A 21882-nucleotide genomic window follows, 5' to 3' on the forward strand; every position below is an offset into this window, starting at 1 on the left:
TGTTAAATCCACAGACCATGTCCAATCCATAGCGTGTGTTAAATCTACAGACCTGTGTTCAATCCACAGACCATGCCCAACCCATAGCGTGTGTTAAATCCACAGACCATGTCCAATCCATAGCGTGTGTTAAATCTACAGACCTGTGTTAAATCCACAGACCATACCCAAACCATAGCGTGTGTTAAATTTATAGACCATGTCCAATCCATAGCGTGTTAAATCTACAGACCTGTGTTCAATCCACAGACCATGCCCAACCCATAGCATGTGTTAAATCCACAGACCATACCCAAACCATAGCGTTTGTTAAATCCACAGACCATGCCCAACCCATAGCGTGTGTTAAATCCACAGACCATACCCAAACCATAGCGTTTGTTAAATCCACAGACCATGCCCAACCCATAGCGTGTGTTAAATCAACAGACCATACCCAAACCATAGCGTTTGTTAAATCCACAGACCATGTCCAATCCATAGCGTGTGTTAAATCCACCGACCTGTGTTCAATCCGCCGACCATGCCCAACCCATAGCGTGTGTTAAATCCACAGACCATATCCAACCCATAGCGTGTGTTTAATCCACAGACCATACCCAACCCACAGCGTGTGTTAAATCCACAGACCATACCCAACCCATAGCGTGTGTAAAAATCCACAGACCATACCCAACCCATAGCGTGTGTTAAATCCACAGACCATGCCCAACCCATAACGTGTGTTAAATTCACAGACCATGCCCAACCCATAGCGTGTGTTAAATCCACAGACCATGCCCAACCCACAGCGTGTGTTAAATCCACAGACCATACCCAAACCATAGCGTGTGTTAAATCCACAGACCATGCCCAACCCATAGCGTGTGTTAAATCCACAGACCATACCCAACCCATAGCGTGTGTTAAATCCACAGACCATAACCAACCCACAGCGTGTGTTAAATCCACAGGCCATACCCAACCCATAGCGTGTGTAAAAATCCACAGACCATACCCAACCCATAGCGTGTGTTAAACCCACAGACCATGCCCAACCCATAGCGTGTGTTAAATCCACAGACCATGTCCAATCCATTGCGTGTGTTAAATCCACAGACCTGTGTTCAATCCACCGACCATGATCAACCCATAGCGTGTGTTAAATCCACAGACCATGTCCAATCCATAGCGTGTGTTAAATCTACAGACCTGTGTTCAATCCACAGACCATGCCCAACCCATAGCGTGTGTTAAATCCACAGACCATGTCCAATCCATAGCGTGTGTTAAATCTACAGACCTGTGTTAAATCCACAGACCATACCCAAACCATAGTGTGTGTTAAATTTATAGACCATGTCCAATCCATAGCGTGTCAAATCTACAGACCTGTGTTCAATCCACAGACCATGCCCAACCCATAGCATGTGTTAAATCCACAGACCATACCCAAACCATAGCGTTTGTTAAATCCACAGACCATGCCCAACCCATAGCGTGTGTTAAATCCACAGACCATACCCAAACCATAGCGTTTGTTAAATCCACAGACCATGCCCAACCCATAGCGTGTGTTAAATCAACAGACCATACCCAAACCATAGCGTTTGTTAAATCCACAGACCATGTCCAATCCATAGCGTGTGTTAAATCCACCGACCTGTGTTCAATCCGCCGACCATGCCCAACCCATAGCGTGTGTTAAATCCACAGACCATATCCAACCCATAGCGTGTGTTTAATCCACAGACCATACCCAACCCACAGCGTGTGTTGAATCCACAGACCATACCCAACCCATAGCGTGTGTAAAAATCCACAGACCATACCCAACCCATAGCGTGTGTTAAATCCACAGACCATGCCCAACCCATAACGTGTGTTAAATTCACAGACCATGCCCAACCCATAGCGTGTGTTAAATCCACAGACCATGCCCAACCCATAGCGTGTGTTAAATCCACAGACCATACTCAATCCCTGGTGTGTGTTAAATTTTAGTATTTGGGTGCTATAAATTTCCACATACACCGCTTCGTTGAGCTATCAGTTATGTCCAGATGGCTTTTGAAAAAGAGCTATATAACTCAGCAGGCCTTACCTGGTAGAATAAAACAGTTTTAAATCGTGTTTTTACAGTCGCTGCTAAACCCAAAGCATATTACATCTACAGACCATACCCACCCTACAGCCTGTGTTCAAACCACAGACCATGCTCAACCCATGAAGTGTGTTCAATCCACAGACCATGGTTAACCCATGCAGTGTGTTCAATCCACAGACCATGCACAACCCTTAGCGTGTGTTAAATCCACAGACCATGCCCAACCCATAGCGTGTGTTAAATCCACAGACCATGTCCAATCCATTGCGTGTGTTAAATCCACAGACCTGTGTTCAATCCACCGACCATGATCAACCCATAGCGTGTGGTAAATCCACAGACCATACCCAAACCATAGCGTTTGTTAAATCCACAGACCATGCCCAACCCATAGCGTGTGTTAAATCAACAGACCATACCCAAACCATAGCGTTTGTTAAATCCACAGACCATGCCCAACCCATAGCGTTTGTTAAATCCACAGACCATGCCCAACCCACAGCGTGTGTTAAATCCACAGACCATACCCAAACCATAGCGTGTGTTAAATCCACAGACCATGCCCAACCCATAGCGTGTGTTAAATCCACAGACCATGCCCAACCCATAGCGTGTGTTAAATCCACAGACCATACCCAACCCATAGCGTGTGTTAAATCCACAGACCATACCCAACCCACAGCGTGTGTTAAATCCACAGGCCATACCCAACCCATAGCGTGTGTAAAAATCCACAGACCATACCCAACCCATAGCGTGTGTTAAATCCACAGACCATGCCCAACCCATAACGTGTGTTAAATTCACAGACCATGCCCAACCCATAGCGTGTGTTAAATCCACCGACCATGCCCAACCCATAGCGTGTGTTAAATCAACAGACCATACTCAATCCCTGGTGTGTGTTAAATTTTAGTATTTGGGTGCTATAAATTTCCACATACACCGCTTCGTTGAGCTATCAGTTATGTCCAGATGGCTTTTGAAAAAGAGCTATATAACTCAGCAGGCCTTACCTGGTAGAATAAAACATAGTTTTAAATCGTGTTTTTACAGTCGCTGCTAAACCCATAGCATATTACATCTACAGACCATACCCACCCTACAGCCTGTGTTCAAACCACAGTCCATGCTCAACCCATAAAGTGTGTTCAATCCACAGACCATGGTTAACCCATGCAGTGTGTTCAATCCACAGACCATGCACAACCCTTAGCGTGTGTTAAATCCACAGACCATGCCCAACCCATAGCGTGTGTTAAATCAACAGACCATACCCAAACCATAGCGTTTGTTAAATCCACAGACCATGTCCAATCCATAGCGTGTGTTAAATCCACCGACCTGTGTTCAATCCGCCGACCATGCCCAACCCATAGCGTGTGTTAAATCCACAGACCATATCCAACCCATAGCGTGTGTTTAATCCACAGACCATACCCAACCCATAGCGTGTGTAAAAATCCACAGACCATACCCAACCCATAGCGTGTGTTAAATCCACAGACCATGCCCAACCCATAACGTGTGTTAAATTCACAGACCATGCCCAACCCATAGCGTGTGTTAAATCCACAGACCATGCCCAACCCATAGCGTGTGTTAAATCCACAGACCATACTCAATCCCTGGTGTGTGTTAAATTTTAGTATTTGGGTGCTATAAATTTCCACATACACCGCTTCGTTGAGCTATCAGTTATGTCCAGATGGCTTTTGAAAAAGAGCTATATAACTCAGCAGGCCTTACCTGGTAGAATAAAACATAGTTTTAAATCGTGTTTTTACAGTCGCTGCTAAACCCAAAGCATATTACATCTACAGACCATACCCACCCTACAGCCTGTGTTCAAACCACAGACCATGCTCAACCCATGAAGTGTGTTCAATCCACAGACCATGGTTAACCCATGCAGTGTGTTCAATCCACAGACCATGCACAACCCTTAGCGTGTGTTAAATCCACAGACCATGCCCAACCCATAGCGTGTGTTAAATCCACAGACCATGTCCAATCCATTGCGTGTGTTAAATCCACAGACCTGTGTTCAATCCACCGACCATGATCAACCCATAGCGTGTGTTAAATCCACAGACCATGTCCAATCCATAGCGTGTGTTAAATCTACAGACCTGTGTTCAATCCACAGACCATGCCCAACCCATAGCGTGTGTTAAATCCACAGACCATGTCCAATCCATAGCGTGTGTTAAATCTACAGACCTGTGTTAAATCCACAGACCATACCCAAACCATAGCGTGTGTTAAATTTATAGACCATGTCCAATCCATAACGTGTTAAATCTACAGACCTGTGTTCAATCCACAGACCATGCCCAACCCATAGCATGTGTTAAATCCACAGACCATACCCAAACCATAGCGTTTGTTAAATCCACAGACCATGCCCAACCCATAGCGTGTGTTAAATCCACAGACCATACCCAAACCATAGCGTTTGTTAAATCCACAGACCATGCCCAACCCATAGCGTTTGTTAAATCCACAGACCATGCCCAACCCACAGCGTGTGTTAAATCCACAGACCATACCCAAACCATAGCGTGTGTTAAATCCACAGACCATGCCCAACCCATAGCGTGTGTTAAATCCACAGACCATACCCAACCCATAGCGTGTGTTAAATCCACAGACCATAACCAACCCACAGCGTGTGTTAAATCCACAGGCCATACCCAACCCATAGCGTGTGTAAAAATCCACAGACCATACCCCACCCATAGCGTGTGTTAAATCCACAGACCATACCCAAACCATAGCGTGTGTTAAATTTATAGACCATGTCCAATCCATAACGTGTTAAATCTACAGACCTGTGTTCAATCCACAGACCAGGCCCAACCCATAGCATGTGTTAAATCCACAGACCATACCCAAACCATAGCGTTTGTTAAATCCACAGACCATGCCCAACCCATAGCGTGTGTTAAATCCACAGACCATTCCCAAACCATAGCGTTTGTTAAATCCACAGACCATGCCCAACCCATAGCGTGTGTTAAACCAACAGACCATACCCAAACCATAGCGTTTGTTAAATCCACAGACCATGCCCAACCCATAGCGTTTGTTAAATCCACAGACCATGCCCAACCCACAGCGTGTGTTAAATCCACAGACCATACCCAAACCATAGCGTGTGTTAAATCCACAGACCATGCCCAACCCATAGCGTGTGTTAAATCCACAGACCATACCCAACCCATAGCGTGTGTTAAATCCACAGACCATAACCAACCCACAGCGTGTGTTAAATCCACAGGCCATACCCAACCCATAGCGTGTGTAAAAATCCACAGACCATACCCAACCCATAGCGTGTGTTAAATCCACAGACCATGCCCAACCCATAACGTGTGTTAAATTCACAGACCATGCCCAACCCATAGCGTGTGTTAAATCCACCGACCATGCCCAACCCATAGCGTGTGTTAAATCTACAGACCATACTCAATCCCTGGTGTGTGTTAAATTTTAGTATTTGGGTGCTATAAATTTCCACATACACCACTTCGTTGAGCTATCAGTTATGTCCAGATGGCTTTTGAAAAAGAGCTATATAACTCAGCAGGCCTTACCTGGTAGAATAAAACATAGTTTTAAATCGTGTTTTTACAGTCGCTGCTAAACCCATAGCATATTACATCTACAGACCATACCCACCCTACAGCCTGTGTTCAAACCACAGACCATGCTCAACCCATAAAGTGTGTTCAATCCACAGACCATGGTTAACCCATGCAGTGTGTTCAATCCACAGACCATGCACAACCCTTAGCGTGTGTTAAATCCACAGACCATGCCCAACCCAAAGCGTGTGTTAAATCTACAGACCATGTCCAATCCATTGCTTGTGTTAAATCCACAGACCTGTGTTCAATCCACTGACCATGATCAACCCATAGCGTGTGTTAAATCCACAGACCATGTCCAATCCATAGCGTGTGTTAAATCTACAGACCTGTGTTCAATCCACAGACCATGCCCAACCCATAGCGTGTGTTAAATCCACAGACCATGTCCAATCCATAGCGTGTGTTAAATCTACAGACCTGTGTTAAATCCACAGACCACACCCAAACCATAGCGTGTGTTAAATTTATAGACCATGTCCAATCCATAGCGTGTTAAATCTACAGACCTGTGTTCAATCCACAGACCATGCCCAACCCATAGCATGTGTTAAATCCACAGACCATACTCAATCCCTGGTGTGTGTTAAATTTTAGTATTTGGGTGCTATAAATTTCCACATACACCGCTTCGTTGAGCTATCAGTTATGTCCAGATAGCTTTTGAAAAAGAGCTATATAACTCAGCAGGCCTTACCTGGTAGAATAAAACATAGTTTTAAATCGTGTTTTTACAGTCGCTGCTAAACCCAAACATATTACATCTACAGACCATACCCACCCTACAGCCTGTGTTCAAACCACAGACCATGGTTAACCCATGCAGTGTGTTCAATCCACAGACCATGCACAACCCTTAGCGTGTGTTAAATCCACCGACCATGATCAACCCATATCGTGTGTTAAATCCATAGACCATGTCCAATCCATAGCGTGTGTTAAATCTACAGACCTGTGTTCAATCCACAGACCATGCCCAACCCATAGCGTGTGTTAAATCCACAGACCATGTCCAATCCATTGCGTGTGTTAAATCCACAGACCTGTGTTCAATCCACCGACCATGATCAACCCATATCGTGTGTTAAATCCATAGACCATGTCCAATCCATAGCGTGTGTTAAATCTACAGACCTGTGTTCAATCCACAGACCATGCCCAACCCATAGCGTGTGTTAAATCCACAGACCATGTCCAATCCATAGCGTGTGTTAAATCTACAGACCTGTGTTAAATCCACAGACCATACCCAAACCATAGCGTGTGTTAAATTTATAGACCATGTCCAATCCATAGCGTGTTAAATCTACAGACCTGTGTTCAATCCACAGACCATGCCCAACCCATAGCATGTGTTAAATCCACAGACCATACCCAAACCATAGCGTTTGTTAAATCCACAGACCATGCCCAACCCATAGCGTGTGTTAAATCAACAGACCATACCCAAACCATAGCGTTTGTTAAATCCACAGACCATGCCCAATCCATAGCGTTTGTTAAATCCACAGACCATGCCCAACCCACAGCGTGAGTTAAATCCACAGACCATACCCAAACCATAGCGTGTGTTAAATCCACAGACCATGTCCAATCCATAGCGTGTGTTAAATCCACCGACCTGTGTTCAATCCGCCGACCATGCCCAACCCATAGCGTGTGTTAAATCCACAGACCATACCCAACCCATAGCGTGTGTTAAATCCACAGACCATACCCAACCCACAGCGTGTGTTAAATCCACAGACCATACCCAACCCATAGCGTGTGTAAAAATCCACAGACCATGGTTAACCCATGCAGTGTGTTCAATCCACAGACCATGGTTAACCCATGCAGTGTGTTCAATCCACAGACCATGCACAACCCTTAGCGTGTGTTAAATCCACAGACCATGCCCAACCCATAGCGTGTGTTAAATCCACAGTCCATGTCCAATCCATTGCGTGTGTTAAATCCACAGACCTGTGTTCAATCCACCGACCATGATCAACCCATAGCGTGTGTTAAATCCACAGACCATGTCCAATCCATAGCGTGTTAAATCTACAGACCTGTGTTCAATCCACAGACCATGCCCAACCCATAGCATGTGTTAAATCCACAGACCATACCCAAACCATAGCGTTTGTTAAATCCACAGACCATGCCCAACCCATAGCGTGTGTTAAATCAACAGACCATACCCAAACCATAGCGTTTGTTAAATCCACAGACCATGCCCAATCCATAGCGTTTGTTAAATCCACAGACCATGCCCAACCCACAGCGTGAGTTAAATCCACAGACCATACCCAAACCATAGCGTGTGTTAAATCCACAGACCATGTCCAATCCATAGCGTGTGTTAAATCCACCGACCTGTGTTCAATCCGCCGACCATGCCCAACCCATAGCGTGTGTTAAATCCACAGACCATACCCAACCCATAGCGTGTGTTAAATCCACAGACCATACCCAACCCACAGCGTGTGTTAAATCCACAGACCATACCCAACCCATAGCGTGTGTAAAAATCCACAGACCATGGTTAACCCATGCAGTGTGTTCAATCCACAGACCATGGTTAACCCATGCAGTGTGTTCAATCCACAGACCATGCACAACCCTTAGCGTGTGTTAAATCCACAGACCATGCCCAACCCATAGCGTGTGTTAAATCCACAGTCCATGTCCAATCCATTGCGTGTGTTAAATCCACAGACCTGTGTTCAATCCACCGACCATGATCAACCCATAGCGTGTGTTAAATCCACAGACCATGTCCAATCCATAGCGTGTGTTAAATCTACAGACCTGTGTTCAATCCACAGACAATGCCCAACCCATAGCGTGTGTTAAATCCACAGACCATGTCCAATCCATAGCGTGTGTTAAATCTACAGACCTGTGTTAAATCCACAGACCATACCCAAACCATAGCGTGTGTTAAATTTATAGACCATGTCCAATCCATAGCGTGTTAAATCTACAGACCTGTGTTCAATCCACAGACCATGCCCAACCCATAGCATGTGTTAAATCCACAGACCATGCCCAAACCATAGCGTTTGTTAAATCCACAGACCATGCCCAACCCATAGCGTTTGTTAAATCTACAGACCATGCCCAACCCACAGCGTGTGTTAAATCCACAGACCATACCCAAACCATAGCGTGTGTTAAATCCACAGACCATGTCCAATCCATAGCGTGTGTTAAATCCACCGACCTGTGTTCAATCCGCCGACCATGCCCAACCCATAGCGTGTGTGAAATCCACAGACCATACCCAACCCATAGCGTGTGTTAAATCCACAGACCATACCCAACCCACAGCGTGTGTTAAATCCACAGACCATACCCAACCCATAGCGTGTGTAAAAATCCACAGACCATACCCAACCCATAGCGTGTGTTAAATCCACAGACAATACCCAACCCATAGCGTGTGTTAAATCCAGTAAGCGGGGATGCATGCAGGCTTGAGAGCAACTCGTAAACAATGTCATTTTTTTCCTCCCTTAAAGCACTTCTATTCAATGGTTTCTCTAGAGTTTTTACAGTGATAAATACTAAAGCCGTGAATGTTCACCGTTTGCAGACTTCATGAAGGGAGTGGTGGACTCCGAGGACCTTCCCCTCAACATCTCGCGTGAGATGCTGCAGCAGGGCAAAATCCTCAAGGTGATCCGCAAGAACATCGTCAAGAAGTCCATGGAGCTGTTCGCGGAGCTCGCCGAGGACAAAGATAACTACAAGAAGTTCTATGAGCAGTTCTCCAAAAACATCAAGGTGGATGCTCTCACCATTTGCCGAATTTCTGCAGCGGTGTGGATTTGAATATTTTGCGATTCGTGCTTTTCCCGTCGTTCAGTTCGTCAGGGGGAAATCTGACCCTGTCGCTCTGCCTTTTATCGTTATTCCCCACAGCTGGGAATCCACGAGGACTCTCAGAACCGGAAGAAGCTGGCGGAGCTGCTCCGCTACCATACGTCCATGTCGGGCGAGGACATGTGCTCGCTGAAGGACTACGTGTCTCGAATGAAAGAAAACCAGAAGCACATCTACTACATCACCGGTGCGGGCAGACACGCACGTGCCAACAGCACCACACGCGCCACGACACCACACTCCATGGCACCACACACGCACTGCTGCACGACACACGCTGCTCTTCACACAGCCTGCTAGCACTTCCTGGCTAAGAACGTTGCCCAAGTATTGAATTTAAGTGTAGACTGTACAAGTAATCTAATTGTGAAGCTTTGCAGACTGTTAATCGTCCCTCGGTCTATAAATAGCATTCCACTTTGTGGTTGTTAACAGTGGTTCTCCTTTAGATTAGTCTTCGCCAAAGGAATTTGGAATGGGACTGTAAACGGGAGATGAGCATCGTCGCGATGCTCATTTGAGCGGGAATTTGCCAAACCGTTAGACGAGGCCGTGGTGCCGGAAGGCTAATTTGTGAACCGCGATTTAGCTCGCAGGCGAGTCAAAAGCGCAAGTGGCCAACTCTGCGTTTGTGGAGCGCGTGCGCAAGCGTGGCCTGGAGGTGGTGTACATGGTGGAGCCCATCGATGAGTACTGCGTGCAGCAGCTGAAGGAGTTTGACGGGAAGACCCTCGTCTCCGTCACCAAGGAGGGCATGGAGCTTCCGGAAGATGAGGAAGAGAAAAAGAGACAGGAGGAGGCCAAGGCCAAGTTTGAGAATCTCTGCAAGGTGGTCAAGGAGATCCTGGAGAAGAAGGTGGAGAAGGTGAGCACTCGGCAGGACTTGTGATGTGAACCTGTCTGGGGTGGGGAGCCACCCCCAAACTGAAACTAAATTATTTTTAGCTTACCAGGCAAGGCCCACTGAGCTATACAGCTCTTAGAAGCGATCTGGCCACAAATGATAGCCCAATGAAGTGGCTTATCATGTGGAAATTTCTAGGAGCTATATACTCTCGATGCATGTTTCTAAATGTGGAGAGAACAACCGGAGGTACTGGAGAAAAATCCATGTGACCACGGGGAGAACATGCAAACTCCAAATATCCAGGTGTCAGGACTGGGATCGAACCCACGACCTGTATACCAGGCGAGGTAGTTAACATCTCAACACTGCGGCACCCAGTTCCTACCTCGCTGTGCTTGTTATAATTCAATGTAGAGTAGGTTTATGGTTGATGCAGCACTCCATCCAGTCACTTATTCAACGATGGTCAGTCCCCTCATCAATCTTCATGTTTACATTGACGACCCCCCTCAACCCCCCCCAACCAACCCCTCCCCTCAACTCCCGCTAACCTATTCTCAGCTCTTTCAGACAGCAAACATTAATTTTTCGTCTTCCCCCTCCTCTTTTCAGAACATAGATGGACTTGTCCTTCTAAATAAACTGCCAAATCACTGCCCGTGATGCTAACGGTTTTTTGGTTTTTTTTAAAAGAAATAAAACACCCGTTTAGAAATAAATAAATACCGACACTTCTTTCAAATGTTTCTTGCCATTGCTTTTCACACCTGATGATGACCGTTTGTGTTATGGTCGAAACGTCGTGAGAATTTTTATTGTTTTGTATATATTTTATTATTTTATTGTTTCCCTTCAACGTGACTTTACCGAAAGAGCTAAGAATATGAATTACTGCAGTCACGAAAGCTTTAAATAAAAATTCCCCCTTACCTCTCCACGCAACGCCTCTCACCACCCCCCTCAAACCCCCCCAACCAACCCCTCCCCTCACCACCCCCCTAAAACCCCCCAACCAACCCCTCCCCTCACCAAACCCCTCACCAAACCCCTCCCCTCACCAAACCCCTCAAACCCCCCTAACCAACCCCTCCCCTCACCAAACCCCTCCCCTCACCAAACCCCTCCCCTCACCAAACCCCTCCCCTCACCAAACCCCTCCCTCACCAAACCCCTCCCCTCACCAAACCCCTCAAACCCCCATAACCAACCCCTCCCCTCACCAAACCCCTCCCCTCACCAAACCCCTCCCTCACCAAACCCCTCCCCTCACCAAACCCCCCTAACCAACCCCTCCCCTCACCAAACCCCTCCCTCACCAAAACCCTCCCCTCACCAAACCCCTCACCAAACCCCTCACCAAACCCCTCACCAAACCCCTCCCCTCACCTAAGCCGCGCCCCTTCTTCCCGTCGTGCCCTTTTCCGGTGGGTAGGCCACGTGACGCCGTTTTGAACTGTTCAGTTTATTAACTGGGAGACGACTAACGGGCCAGCGGAGCCGGGCGAGCGAGGGGAGTGAGAAGAAGAGGAAGAAGAGGAGAGAGGAGGAGGAAGGAGAGGAGGAGGAAGGAGAGAAGAGTGGCGGCGATGTCGGCGCGGCGCTGCGAGGTGACGGTGCGCGGCGCCGTGAGCCAGCGGAGCCTTGGCGCCCTGGTCTGGGAGATCTTCGCTCACGCCCTGTACCAGCGCGGCCAGCTGCCGCTTCCCTACCCGCAGCTGCTGCACTTCCACAGCCACCTGGTGAGGGGAGTGGTGAGGTGGGGGTGGAGTGTTCAGGGGTGGAGTGTTCAGGGGTGGAGTGTGCAGGGTGGAGTGTTCAGGGGTGGAGTGTTCAGGGGTGGAGTGTTCAGGGTGGAGTGTTCAGGGGTGGAGTGTGCAGGGTGGAGTGTTCAGGGGTGGAGTCTGCAGGGGTGGAGTGTTCAGGGGTGGAGTGTTCAGGGGTGGAGTGTTCAGGGGTGGAGTCTGCAGGGGTGGAGTCTGCAGAGGTGGAGTGTGCAGGGTGGAGTGTTCAGGGGTGGAGTGTGCAGGGGTGGGGTGTTCAGGGGTGGAGTGTTCAGGGGTGGAGTGTGCAGGATGGAGTGTTCAGGGGTGGAGTTTTCAGGAGTGGAGTGTTCAGGGGTGGAGTGTTCAGGGGTGGAATGTGCAGGGTGGAGTGTTCAGGGGTGGAGTGTTCAGGGGTGGAGTGTGCAGGGGTGGAGTGTTCAGGGGTGGAGTGTGCAGGGGTGGAGTGTTCAGGGGTGGAGTGTGCAGGGGTGGAGTGTTCAGGGGTGGAGCGTGCAGGGGTGGAGTATGCAGGGTGGAGTGTTCAGGGGTGGAGTGTGCAGGGTGGAGTGTTCAGGGGTGGAGTCTGCAGGGTGGAGTGTTCAGGGGTGGAGTCTGCAGGGGTGGCGTGTTCAGGGGTGGAGTGTTCAGGGGTGGAGTGTGCAGGGTGGAGTGTTCAGGGGTGGAGTCTGCAGGGTGGAGTGTTCAGGGGTGGAGTCTGCAGGGGTGGCGTGTTCAGAGGTGGAGTATTCAGGGGTGGAGTGTGCAGGGGTGGAGTGTTCAGGGGTGGAGTCTGCAGGGGTGGAGTGTGCTGGGTGGAGTGTTCAGGGGTGGAGAGTGCAGGGGTGGAGTGTTCAGGGGTGGAGTGTGCAGGGGTGGCGTGTTCAGGGGTGGAGTGTGCAGGGGTGGAGTGTTCAGGGGTGGAGTGTGCAGGGGTGGAGTGTTCAGGGGTGGAGTGTGCAGGGGTGGCGTGTTCAGGGGTGGAGTGTGCAGGGGTGGAGTGTTCAGGGGTGGAGTGTGCAGGGGTGGCGTGTTCAGGGGTGGAGTGTGCAGGGGTGGAGTGTGCAGGGGTGGAGTGTGCAGGGGTGTAGGCTTTGAGGGTTCAGCAATTTGGGTTTCGGTGTGTGGGCGCAAGGTCACCGATTGGTTTAGACCTGACCCCGGGTCGTGTGTGGAGGCGGAGCGGCTGTGGACGCGAAGGGTGGACACGAGCGGGCTACATTCGACATGAAATTAAGGTTTTAATAATTTCGGTGATGTTTATACAGTAATAGAAATCTCCATATATATAAAAGGCAAAGTTGTGATTGTGTGTCTGTTCGAAATGTTTAGCGTACTTCCCGACATGCAACAAACTGGAAATTTGCCATGTGGGTACTTTCCAGACTGTACACCATGCAAAAATTATAAAAATACACTTTCTTATTTTTCGGAGGGGGGTTGGGGAGCTCAATAATGCATTTATTTTTTGCACGGCAAGTGAGCTGTGATTTCAGTTCTGTCACGTGACCCACGCATGTGGAAGCGTAACGCATTGTAGTGTAGTGGTTAGCGTTGTCTGTGTTTGTGTGTCTGTGTGTGTCTGTGTGTGTGTGGAAGAGTAACGCATTGTAGTGTAGCAGTTAGCGCGCCGCACTACAAACCCGGCGACCCGAGTTCGATTCCCGCTCACGGCCACCACGATTATTTGAACCGGTCCTGGGCCTCCCCTAGGTCGACTCAAACGAGTAACTGGTGTGGTGTGTGAACATCGCCACTGGGGAGACAAAGACGGCCGGGCGTCCCGGGCGCAGCCAGGTAGTCAAGCTAGTGAGATTATAAAAAGTAAAGATACATTTTATCATTATGGCTGGTGTCCTTCACGTGTTAGATGATGCTGTACCCATGGAGTACAGTCGCTGAACTACAGCATCTCTTAAGGACTCGTACATGTGGCGATGGTGGCGAGGTGGCAGTTTAATGTTGGATGGGGTGATAGTCGATGTTGCTGCTGATGTTAAATGTGATGGTGGAGGTGAATGTGATGATGGATAATATGTGCCGGATATAGTGGTGGTGATAGTATGGTGTGACAGGTGACTGTTGCGATGTTTGTGGTAGAGGCCGACCGAAAACGAAACCAGACCGAAAGTTAAAAATTTACTTTCGGCCGAAACCAAAACTATGCCGAAAGAGGCCATTTGCCAACTTTCGGCGCCCAAACCGAATTTCGGTCGGCCTCTAGTTTGTGGTGACGGTGATGGTAGAGGTGGATATATTGATGTGGGACACAACGTAATAATGCTGGACGTGATGTTTATAATATCCGCAATTGCATCTCAGGGCAGCAGTTCTGTTGGTGGCTGAAGACCGTGGCTTTCGTCCTGGTGTGAACGCCTCCCTCCCCTCTTCCCTGCAGGCAGAGGTGCCCCCCAGGTTAAGGCAAGAAGCACGCATGCTGACGGCCCTGCACGAGCTGAGCGGCCACCTGGAGACGCTCTTCTCCCTGTCGCACGTGCCCCGGGTCCTCATCCTGCTAGGGCCGAGCCCCATGTCGCCGCTTGAGCTCTACGAGCTGGACTTCCACGAGCTGGCGCTGGGAGGCAGCGGCGATTCACTGTGCCACGCTCGCTACAGCCGCCACGTGTTTCACTCACTCTTCGTGCAGAATGTGTTTGGCGAGCCGCGCGCTCTGCCTGTCACCTCGGCCACACTGCTGCTGTGGGCGCACAGGGACTGCGGCGTCGACTGGTTCAATCCCAAGCTCAACTACAAGCTGCCCAACCGCGGGAGGAGGGTCGTCGTCGCGTTTAGCAACAGCCTGGAGGAGCCGCTGGGCACGGCCCTCGGCCAGCCATGCGAGAACGACTGCGTGTGGTTCCAGGCCCCTGTGGCCATCAAGGGCGTCCTGGACAGTGGGTCAGGCCAGGGTTAGAGGGGCTGATGGATGGGACCAGCTAGGCCAAAATTCTAGGGATACTGCAAATTTTAATATTACTTATTTCAATATTATATCTGAATCTCCTTCCTTATGGTCAATCAAGGCCAACTATTAAAGATTCTGCCGTAAACGTATTCATCCATTAAATTGCCTAGTCTCACGTTTATATTTGGGGCAGTGCGAATTCACGCGCTACGTGGTTTTAATTTCGGAGCCGCAGTTGCACACAGGAGAGTCTCTGATTCGCAACTTGTGCATCGGGCGTTTGCAACTCGCGTGCTTCGTGTGGGTCCGGGTATGTGCTGCCCCGTTGTTCCCATGGCAGTTGGAAGCCAGGGAAGTCGAGCTGGAATATAGTGCTTGCAAGGGTGTCCAGGGTATGGGGACACTTTAGTACATCGTACGATTCAAGGTCTGCAATAACACAATTTTTTTTGTTCCTGGGTAGTGAGTGTTATTTCCTAATTGCTTATGCCTCAAAAGTACAGAAAATGGCTATTATTCCCCACAAACTTTGCTTTTGTGACCAGGAGAGTGATATTTAGAAATTATCCTATTTTCCAGAACATTCCAGATAGATTCAGTGCTGAGTAAACTTGTAGTAACTTCTAGAACATTCTGGAACTTTCCAGTAATATAAATAGTATAAATACAGGGGCCTTAAGCCCACCAGTTCAGTTTAGTTCCAGCTGCCTAAGTGGATACATATCTGCATTTTTCTGAGATGGCATCAAGAGGCTGCAAGCATCCGGCAGACGCATTTTGCCATGTCTGCGGCCAATTTATCAAGACAAGAGCGAAAAAGTACTCTGTGGAAGCATTACATATACATACACAGATACTCAGCTATTGTGAAAGCCTGGTGGGCCGTTTGCCCATTTCTCCACTAACAAAATTATAAGAGGCTTGCAGAAGTCTAAAGAGTTAAGAAATTGGGGAGTAAATATTTGATATAAAAGGTTCCCGAAAATTGTCGACCCCCCCCCCCTCAAAAGCAAAGTATGTGCTTTGGTAACAAAGTTTGTGGGGAATAATAGCCATTTTCTCTACTTTATAGGCATAAGCAATTACGAAATAACACTATCCATTTCCAAAATAACATCACATTGTGATAATCTATACTGATTATGGTTTTTAAAATGTTATTTCCTGATTATTTTGTGAGATAAACTTTGTCATAAAAGTTGTCAATTTGTAGCCGTTACCCACAACATTGGTGCTTTGCAAAATGTCATGCAGAGTAATTGAACAGTGCTGGTTTTCATGATAATGTTAATAGTTCATTTATTTAATAGTTTTTGTTTTCATTTTACCGAAAGCATATACATGGTGAATGTTATATGTTGAAAAGTTTTAATGTTTGCAAGACTCATAGGCTCATGCTGGATGAACTGCAGTGGAAAGAGTTTACCGGTCTTTATTGGCACTGGAAGCCATCAAGGGTATAAAGACTGTCAAGGCAGCAGGCATTCGGACATCTGCACTGAACAGTTAAAGAATGTTGCACTAAAAACAAGGGATTGGCTCTTGAGAATGTTAAATTTCTTTGCTCATACCCAAGACACGGAAGACTTGTCACGTTTCCAAAGCCAGGAAAAGACCCATCTGACCCTAAGAGCGTCTGACCAATGTCCTTGTTCTGCTACCTCTTCAAACTTTTTGAGAGACTTATCTTGAAGCAGCAATCACCTATACTGGAGGAACAACTCTTTCCAGAACAATCTGATTTCCAGCCGCGCAAGTCCTGCACTGGCCAAGTGCTAAACCTCACCCAGTACATAGGAGACGGTTTCAAGAACAACCAAATTACTGGTGTCGCCTTGGTCAACCTATCAGCAGCATATGCCACTTGTTAACCAGATGTGTGTTAAATTTTAGTATTTGGGTGCTATAAATTTCCACATACACCGCTTCGTTGAGCTATCAGTTATGTCCAGATGGCTTTTGAAAAAGAGCTATATAACTCAGCAGGCCTTACCTGGTAGAATAAAACATAGTTTTAAATCGTGTTTTTACAGTCGCTGCTAAACCCAAAGCATATTACATCTACAGACCATACCCACCCTACAGCCTGTGTTCAAACCACAGACCATGCTCAACCCATGAAGTGTGTTCAATCCACAGACCATGGTTAACCCATGCAGTGTGTTCAATCCACAGACCATGCACAACCCTTAGCGTGTGTTAAATCCACAGACCATGCCCAACCCATAGCGTGTGTTAAATCCACAGACCATGTCCAATCCATTGCGTGTGTTAAATCCACAGACCTGTGTTCAATCCACCGACCATGATCAACCCATAGCGTGTGTTAAATCCACAGACCATGTCCAATCCATAGCGTGTGTTAAATCTACAGACCTGTGTTCAATACACAGACCATGCCCAACCCATAGCGTGTGTTAAATCCACAGACCATGTCCAATCCATAGCGTGTGTTAAATCTACAGACCTGTGTTAAATCCACAGACCATACCCAAACCATAGCGTGTGTTAAATGTATAGACCATGTCCAATCCATAGCGTGTTAAATCTACAGACCTGTGTTCAATCCACAGACCATGCCCAACCCATAGCATGTGTTAAATCCACAGACCATACCCAAACCATAGCGTTTGTTAAATCCACAGACCATGCCCAACCCATAGCGTGTGTTAAATCAACAGACCATACCCAAACCATAGCGTTTGTTAAATCCACAGACCATACCCAAACCATAGCGTGTGTTAAATCCACAGACCATGTCCAATCCATAGCGTGTGTTAAATCCACCGACCTGTGTTCAATCCGCCGACCATGCCCAACCCATAGCGTGTGTTAAATCCACAGACCATACCCAACCCATAGCGTGTGTTAAATCCACAGACCATACCCAACCCACAGCGTGTGTTAAATCCACAGACCATACCCAACCCATAGCGTGTGTAAAAATCTACAGACCATACCCAACCCATAGCGTGTGTTAAATCCACAGACCATACCCAACTCATAGTGTGTGTTAATCCACAGACCATACCCAACCCATAGCGTGTGTAAAAATCCACAGACCATACCCAACCCATAGCGTGTGTTCAATCCACAGATCATACCCAACCCATAGCGTGTGTTAAATCCACAGACCATGTCCAACCCATAGCGTGTGTTAAATCCACAGACCATACCCAACCCATAGCTTGTGTTAAATCCACAGACCATACCCAACCCATAGCGTGTGTAAAAATCCACAGACCATACCCAACCCATAGCGTGTGTTAAATCCACAGACCATACCCAACCCATAGCGTGTGTTAAATCCACAGACCATACCCAACCCATAGCGTGTGTAAAAATCCACAGACCATACCCAACCCATAGCGTGTGTTCAATCCACAGATCATACCCAACCCATAGCGTGTGTTAAATCCACAGACCATGTCCAACCCATAGCGTGTGTTAAATCCACAGACCATGCCCAACCAATAAGCGTGTGTTAAATCCACCGACCATGCCCAACCCATAGCGTGTGTTAAATCCACAGACCATGCCCAACCCATAGCGTGTGTTAAATCCACCGACCATGCCCAACCCATAGCGTGTGTTAAATCCACAGACCATACTCAATCCCTGGTGTGTGTTAAATCCACAGACCATGCCCAACCCATAGCGTGTGTTAAATCCACAGACCATGCCCAACCCATCGCGTGTGTTAAATCCACAGACCATGCCCAACCCATAGCGTGTGTTAAATCCACAGACCATGCCCAACCCATAGCGTGTGTTAAATCCACAGACCATACCCAACCCATAGCGTGTGTAAAAATCCACAGACCATACCCAACCCATAGCGTGTGTTAAATCCACAGACCATGTCCAATCCATAGCGTGTGTTAAATCCACAGACCATACTCAATCCCTGGTGTGTGTCAAATCCACATACCATGTCCAATCAATAGCGTGTGTTAAATCCACAGACCATGCCCAACCCATAGCGTGTGTTAAATCCACAGACCATACCCAACCCATAGCGTGTGTAAAAATCCACAGACCATACCAAACCCACAGCGTGTGTTAAATCCACAGACCATGCCCAACCCATAGCGTGTGTTAAATCCACAGACCATGCCCAACCCATAGCGTGTGTTAAATCCACCGACCATGCCCAACCCATAGCGTGTGTTAAATCCACAGACCATACTCAATCCCTGGTGTTTGTTAAATCCACAGACCATACCCAACCCATAGCGTGTGTAAAAATCCACAGACCATACCCAACCCATAGCGTGTGTTAAATCCACAGACCATACCCAACCCATAGCGTGTGTTAAATCCACAGACCATACCCAACCCATAGCGTGTGTAAAAATCCACAGACCATACCCAACCCATAGCGTGTGTTCAATCCACAGATCATACCCAACCCATAGCGTGTGTTAAATCCACAGACCATGTCCAACCCATAGCGTGTGTTAAATCCACAGACCATGCCCAACCAATAAGCGTGTGTTAAATCCACCGACCATGCCCAACCCATAGCGTGTGTTAAATCCACAGACCATGCCCAACCCATAGCGTGTGTTAAATCCACCGACCATGCCCAACCCATAGCGTGTGTTAAATCCACAGACCATACTCAATCCCTGGTGTGTGTTAAATCCACAGACCATGCCCAACCCATAGCGTGTGTTAAATCCACAGACCATGCCCAACCCATCGCGTGTGTTAAATCCACAGACCATGCCCAACCCATAGCGTGTGTTAAATCCACAGACCATGCCCAACCCATAGCGTGTGTTAAATCCACAGACCATACCCAACCCATAGCGTGTGTAAAAATCCACAGACCATACCCAACCCATAGCGTGTGTTAAATCCACAGACCATGTCCAATCCATAGCGTGTGTTAAATCCACAGACCATACTCAATCCCTGGTGTGTGTCAAATCCACATACCATGTCCAATCAATAGCGTGTGTTAAATCCACAGACCATGCCCAACCCATAGCGTGTGTTAAATCCACAGACCATACCCAACCCATAGCGTGTGTAAAAATCCACAGACCATACCAAACCCACAGCGTGTGTTAAATCCACAGACCATGCCCAACCCATAGCGTGTGTTAAATCCACAGACCATGCCCAACCCATAGCGTGTGTTAAATCCACCGACCATGCCCAACCCATAGCGTGTGTTAAATCCACAGACCATACTCAATCCCTGGTGTGTGTTAAATCCACAGACCATGCCCAACCCATAGCGTGTGTTAAATCCACAGACCATGCCCAACCCATCGCGTGTGTTAAATCCACAGACCATGCCCAACCCATAGCGTGTGTTAAATCCACAGACCATGCCCAACCCATAGCGTGTGTTAAATCCACAGACCATACCCAACCCATAGCGTGTGTAAAAATCCACAGACCATACCCAACCCATAGCGTGTGTTAAATCCACAGACCATGTCCAATCCATAGCGTGTGTTAAATCCACAGACCATACTCAATCCCTGGTGTGTGTCAAATCCACATACCATGTCCAATCAATAGCGTGTGTTAAATCCACAGACCATGCCCAACCCATAGCGTGTGTTAAATCCACAGACCATACCCAACCCATAGCGTGTGTAAAAATCCACAGACCATACCAAACCCACAGCGTGTGTTAAATCCACAGACCATGCCCAACCCATAGCGTGTGTTAAATCCACAGACCATGTCCAACCCATAGCGTGTGTTAAATCCACAGAGCATACCAACCCATAGCGTGTGTTAAATCCACAGACCATACTCAATCCCTGGTGTGTGTTAAAATACACAGAGCATACTGGCCTTAGAGAACACCGCTCGAGCACGTGTGTGCCACTGTTGTCGAGTTCCCGCCACAACAATCCATCTCCCCAGCCCGCCGCGGGCTGCCTGCCACACGGCACAATGGAGCCGAACTGCGGCGAACAGAGCGCCCAGTGAGGCCCGGCGAGCCCGTGTCCCCGTACTGCTCGCGGCCCGGTGAACAGCACAAAGACCCCGCTAGCTGGAGCCACGGGCCACGATGACCGCCGGGCGTGTGGCTCCGCTTCACGTGAGCCCGTGTTGCGGCTACTTCTAGAAGCGTCCTCGGTCGGGGTTCTTAGGGTTCGCCGTAGTGGAGTGATTCACGCCGACACGCAAAGGGCTCCGCAATGTGGAGTGGGATGCCGACGCGTTCCGACTCAACGCGTGCCAAGACCGAACTCAGCAGTGGATTCAAACGAAGGTCACAAAGAAGAATGCCCGTAAAATAAAATAGTTATGTTTTCTGTTACACGTTTAGTAGTCTATGGGTAATGTTTTTACCATTACATTCCATCGGCATTGCTGGTACCACGATAGTCTATGGGCATTACTGACACACCACGGTAGTCTATGGGCATTACTGTGATACACCACGATAGTCTATGGGCATTACTGTGATACACCACGATAGTCTATGGGCATTACTGTGATACACCACGATAGTCTATGGGCATTACTGTGATACACCACGATAGTCTATGGGCATTACTGTGATACACCACGGTAGTCTATGGGCATTACTGTGATACACCACGGTAGTCTATGGGCATTACTGTGATACACCACGATAGTCTATGGGCATTACTGTGACACACCACGGTAGTCTATGGGCATTACTGTGATACACCACGATAGTCTATGGGCATTGCTGTGATACACCACGATAGTCTATGGGCACGTGGAAGCGAAAGCGCTTTGAGAATTCTCGAGAGCGA

At 48.0% G+C, this 21882-nt stretch overlaps 2 protein-coding genes across 2 annotated transcripts; both read left to right on the top strand.

The window, feature by feature from the left end:
- The first annotated feature begins 9312 nt into the window (after nucleotides 1–9312).
- On the top strand, nucleotides 9313–10855 carry LOC142921023 (heat shock protein HSP 90-alpha-like). Its single transcript, XM_076062912.1, has 3 exons — nucleotides 9313–9513; nucleotides 9652–9799; nucleotides 10209–10855. Exons 1-3 carry the CDS (start codon nucleotides 9328–9330, stop codon nucleotides 10499–10501), a joined length of 627 nt encoding a protein of 208 aa, XP_075919027.1. The 5' UTR covers nucleotides 9313–9327; the 3' UTR covers nucleotides 10502–10855.
- A 978-nt stretch (nucleotides 10856–11833) lies between these two features.
- LOC142921024 (MAD2L1-binding protein-like) lies at nucleotides 11834–17046 on the top strand. Its single transcript, XM_076062915.1, has 2 exons — nucleotides 11834–12198; nucleotides 14618–17046. The coding sequence occupies exons 1-2, from the start codon at nucleotides 12046–12048 to the stop codon at nucleotides 15131–15133; spliced, it is 669 nt and encodes a 222-aa protein (XP_075919030.1). The 5' UTR covers nucleotides 11834–12045; the 3' UTR covers nucleotides 15134–17046.
- The last annotated feature ends 4836 nt before the right edge of the window (nucleotides 17047–21882 follow it).

The sequence above is a fragment of the Petromyzon marinus genome, unplaced genomic scaffold, assembly GCF_048934315.1.
Source record: "Petromyzon marinus isolate PM22_M1 ecotype Great Lakes invasive population unplaced genomic scaffold, UKy_Petmar_22M1.pri1.0 PM_G_Scaffold_79, whole genome shotgun sequence".
NCBI lineage: Eukaryota > Metazoa > Chordata > Hyperoartia > Petromyzontiformes > Petromyzontidae > Petromyzon > Petromyzon marinus.

Coding starts and splice junctions, on each gene's coding strand:
- LOC142921024 (XM_076062915.1), top strand. CDS start 12,046: ATGTCGGCGCGGCGCTGCGAGGTGACGGTGCGCGGCGCCGTGAGCCAG. Junction 12,199..14,617: donor TGCACTTCCACAGCCACCTG/GTGAGGGGAGTG, acceptor TCTTCCCTGCAG/GCAGAGGTGCCCCCCAGGTT.
- LOC142921023 (XM_076062912.1), top strand. CDS start 9,328: ATGAAGGGAGTGGTGGACTCCGAGGACCTTCCCCTCAACATCTCGCGT. Junction 9,514..9,651: donor AGTTCTCCAAAAACATCAAG/GTGGATGCTCTC, acceptor TATTCCCCACAG/CTGGGAATCCACGAGGACTC. Junction 9,800..10,208: donor GCACATCTACTACATCACCG/GTGCGGGCAGAC, acceptor TTTAGCTCGCAG/GCGAGTCAAAAGCGCAAGTG.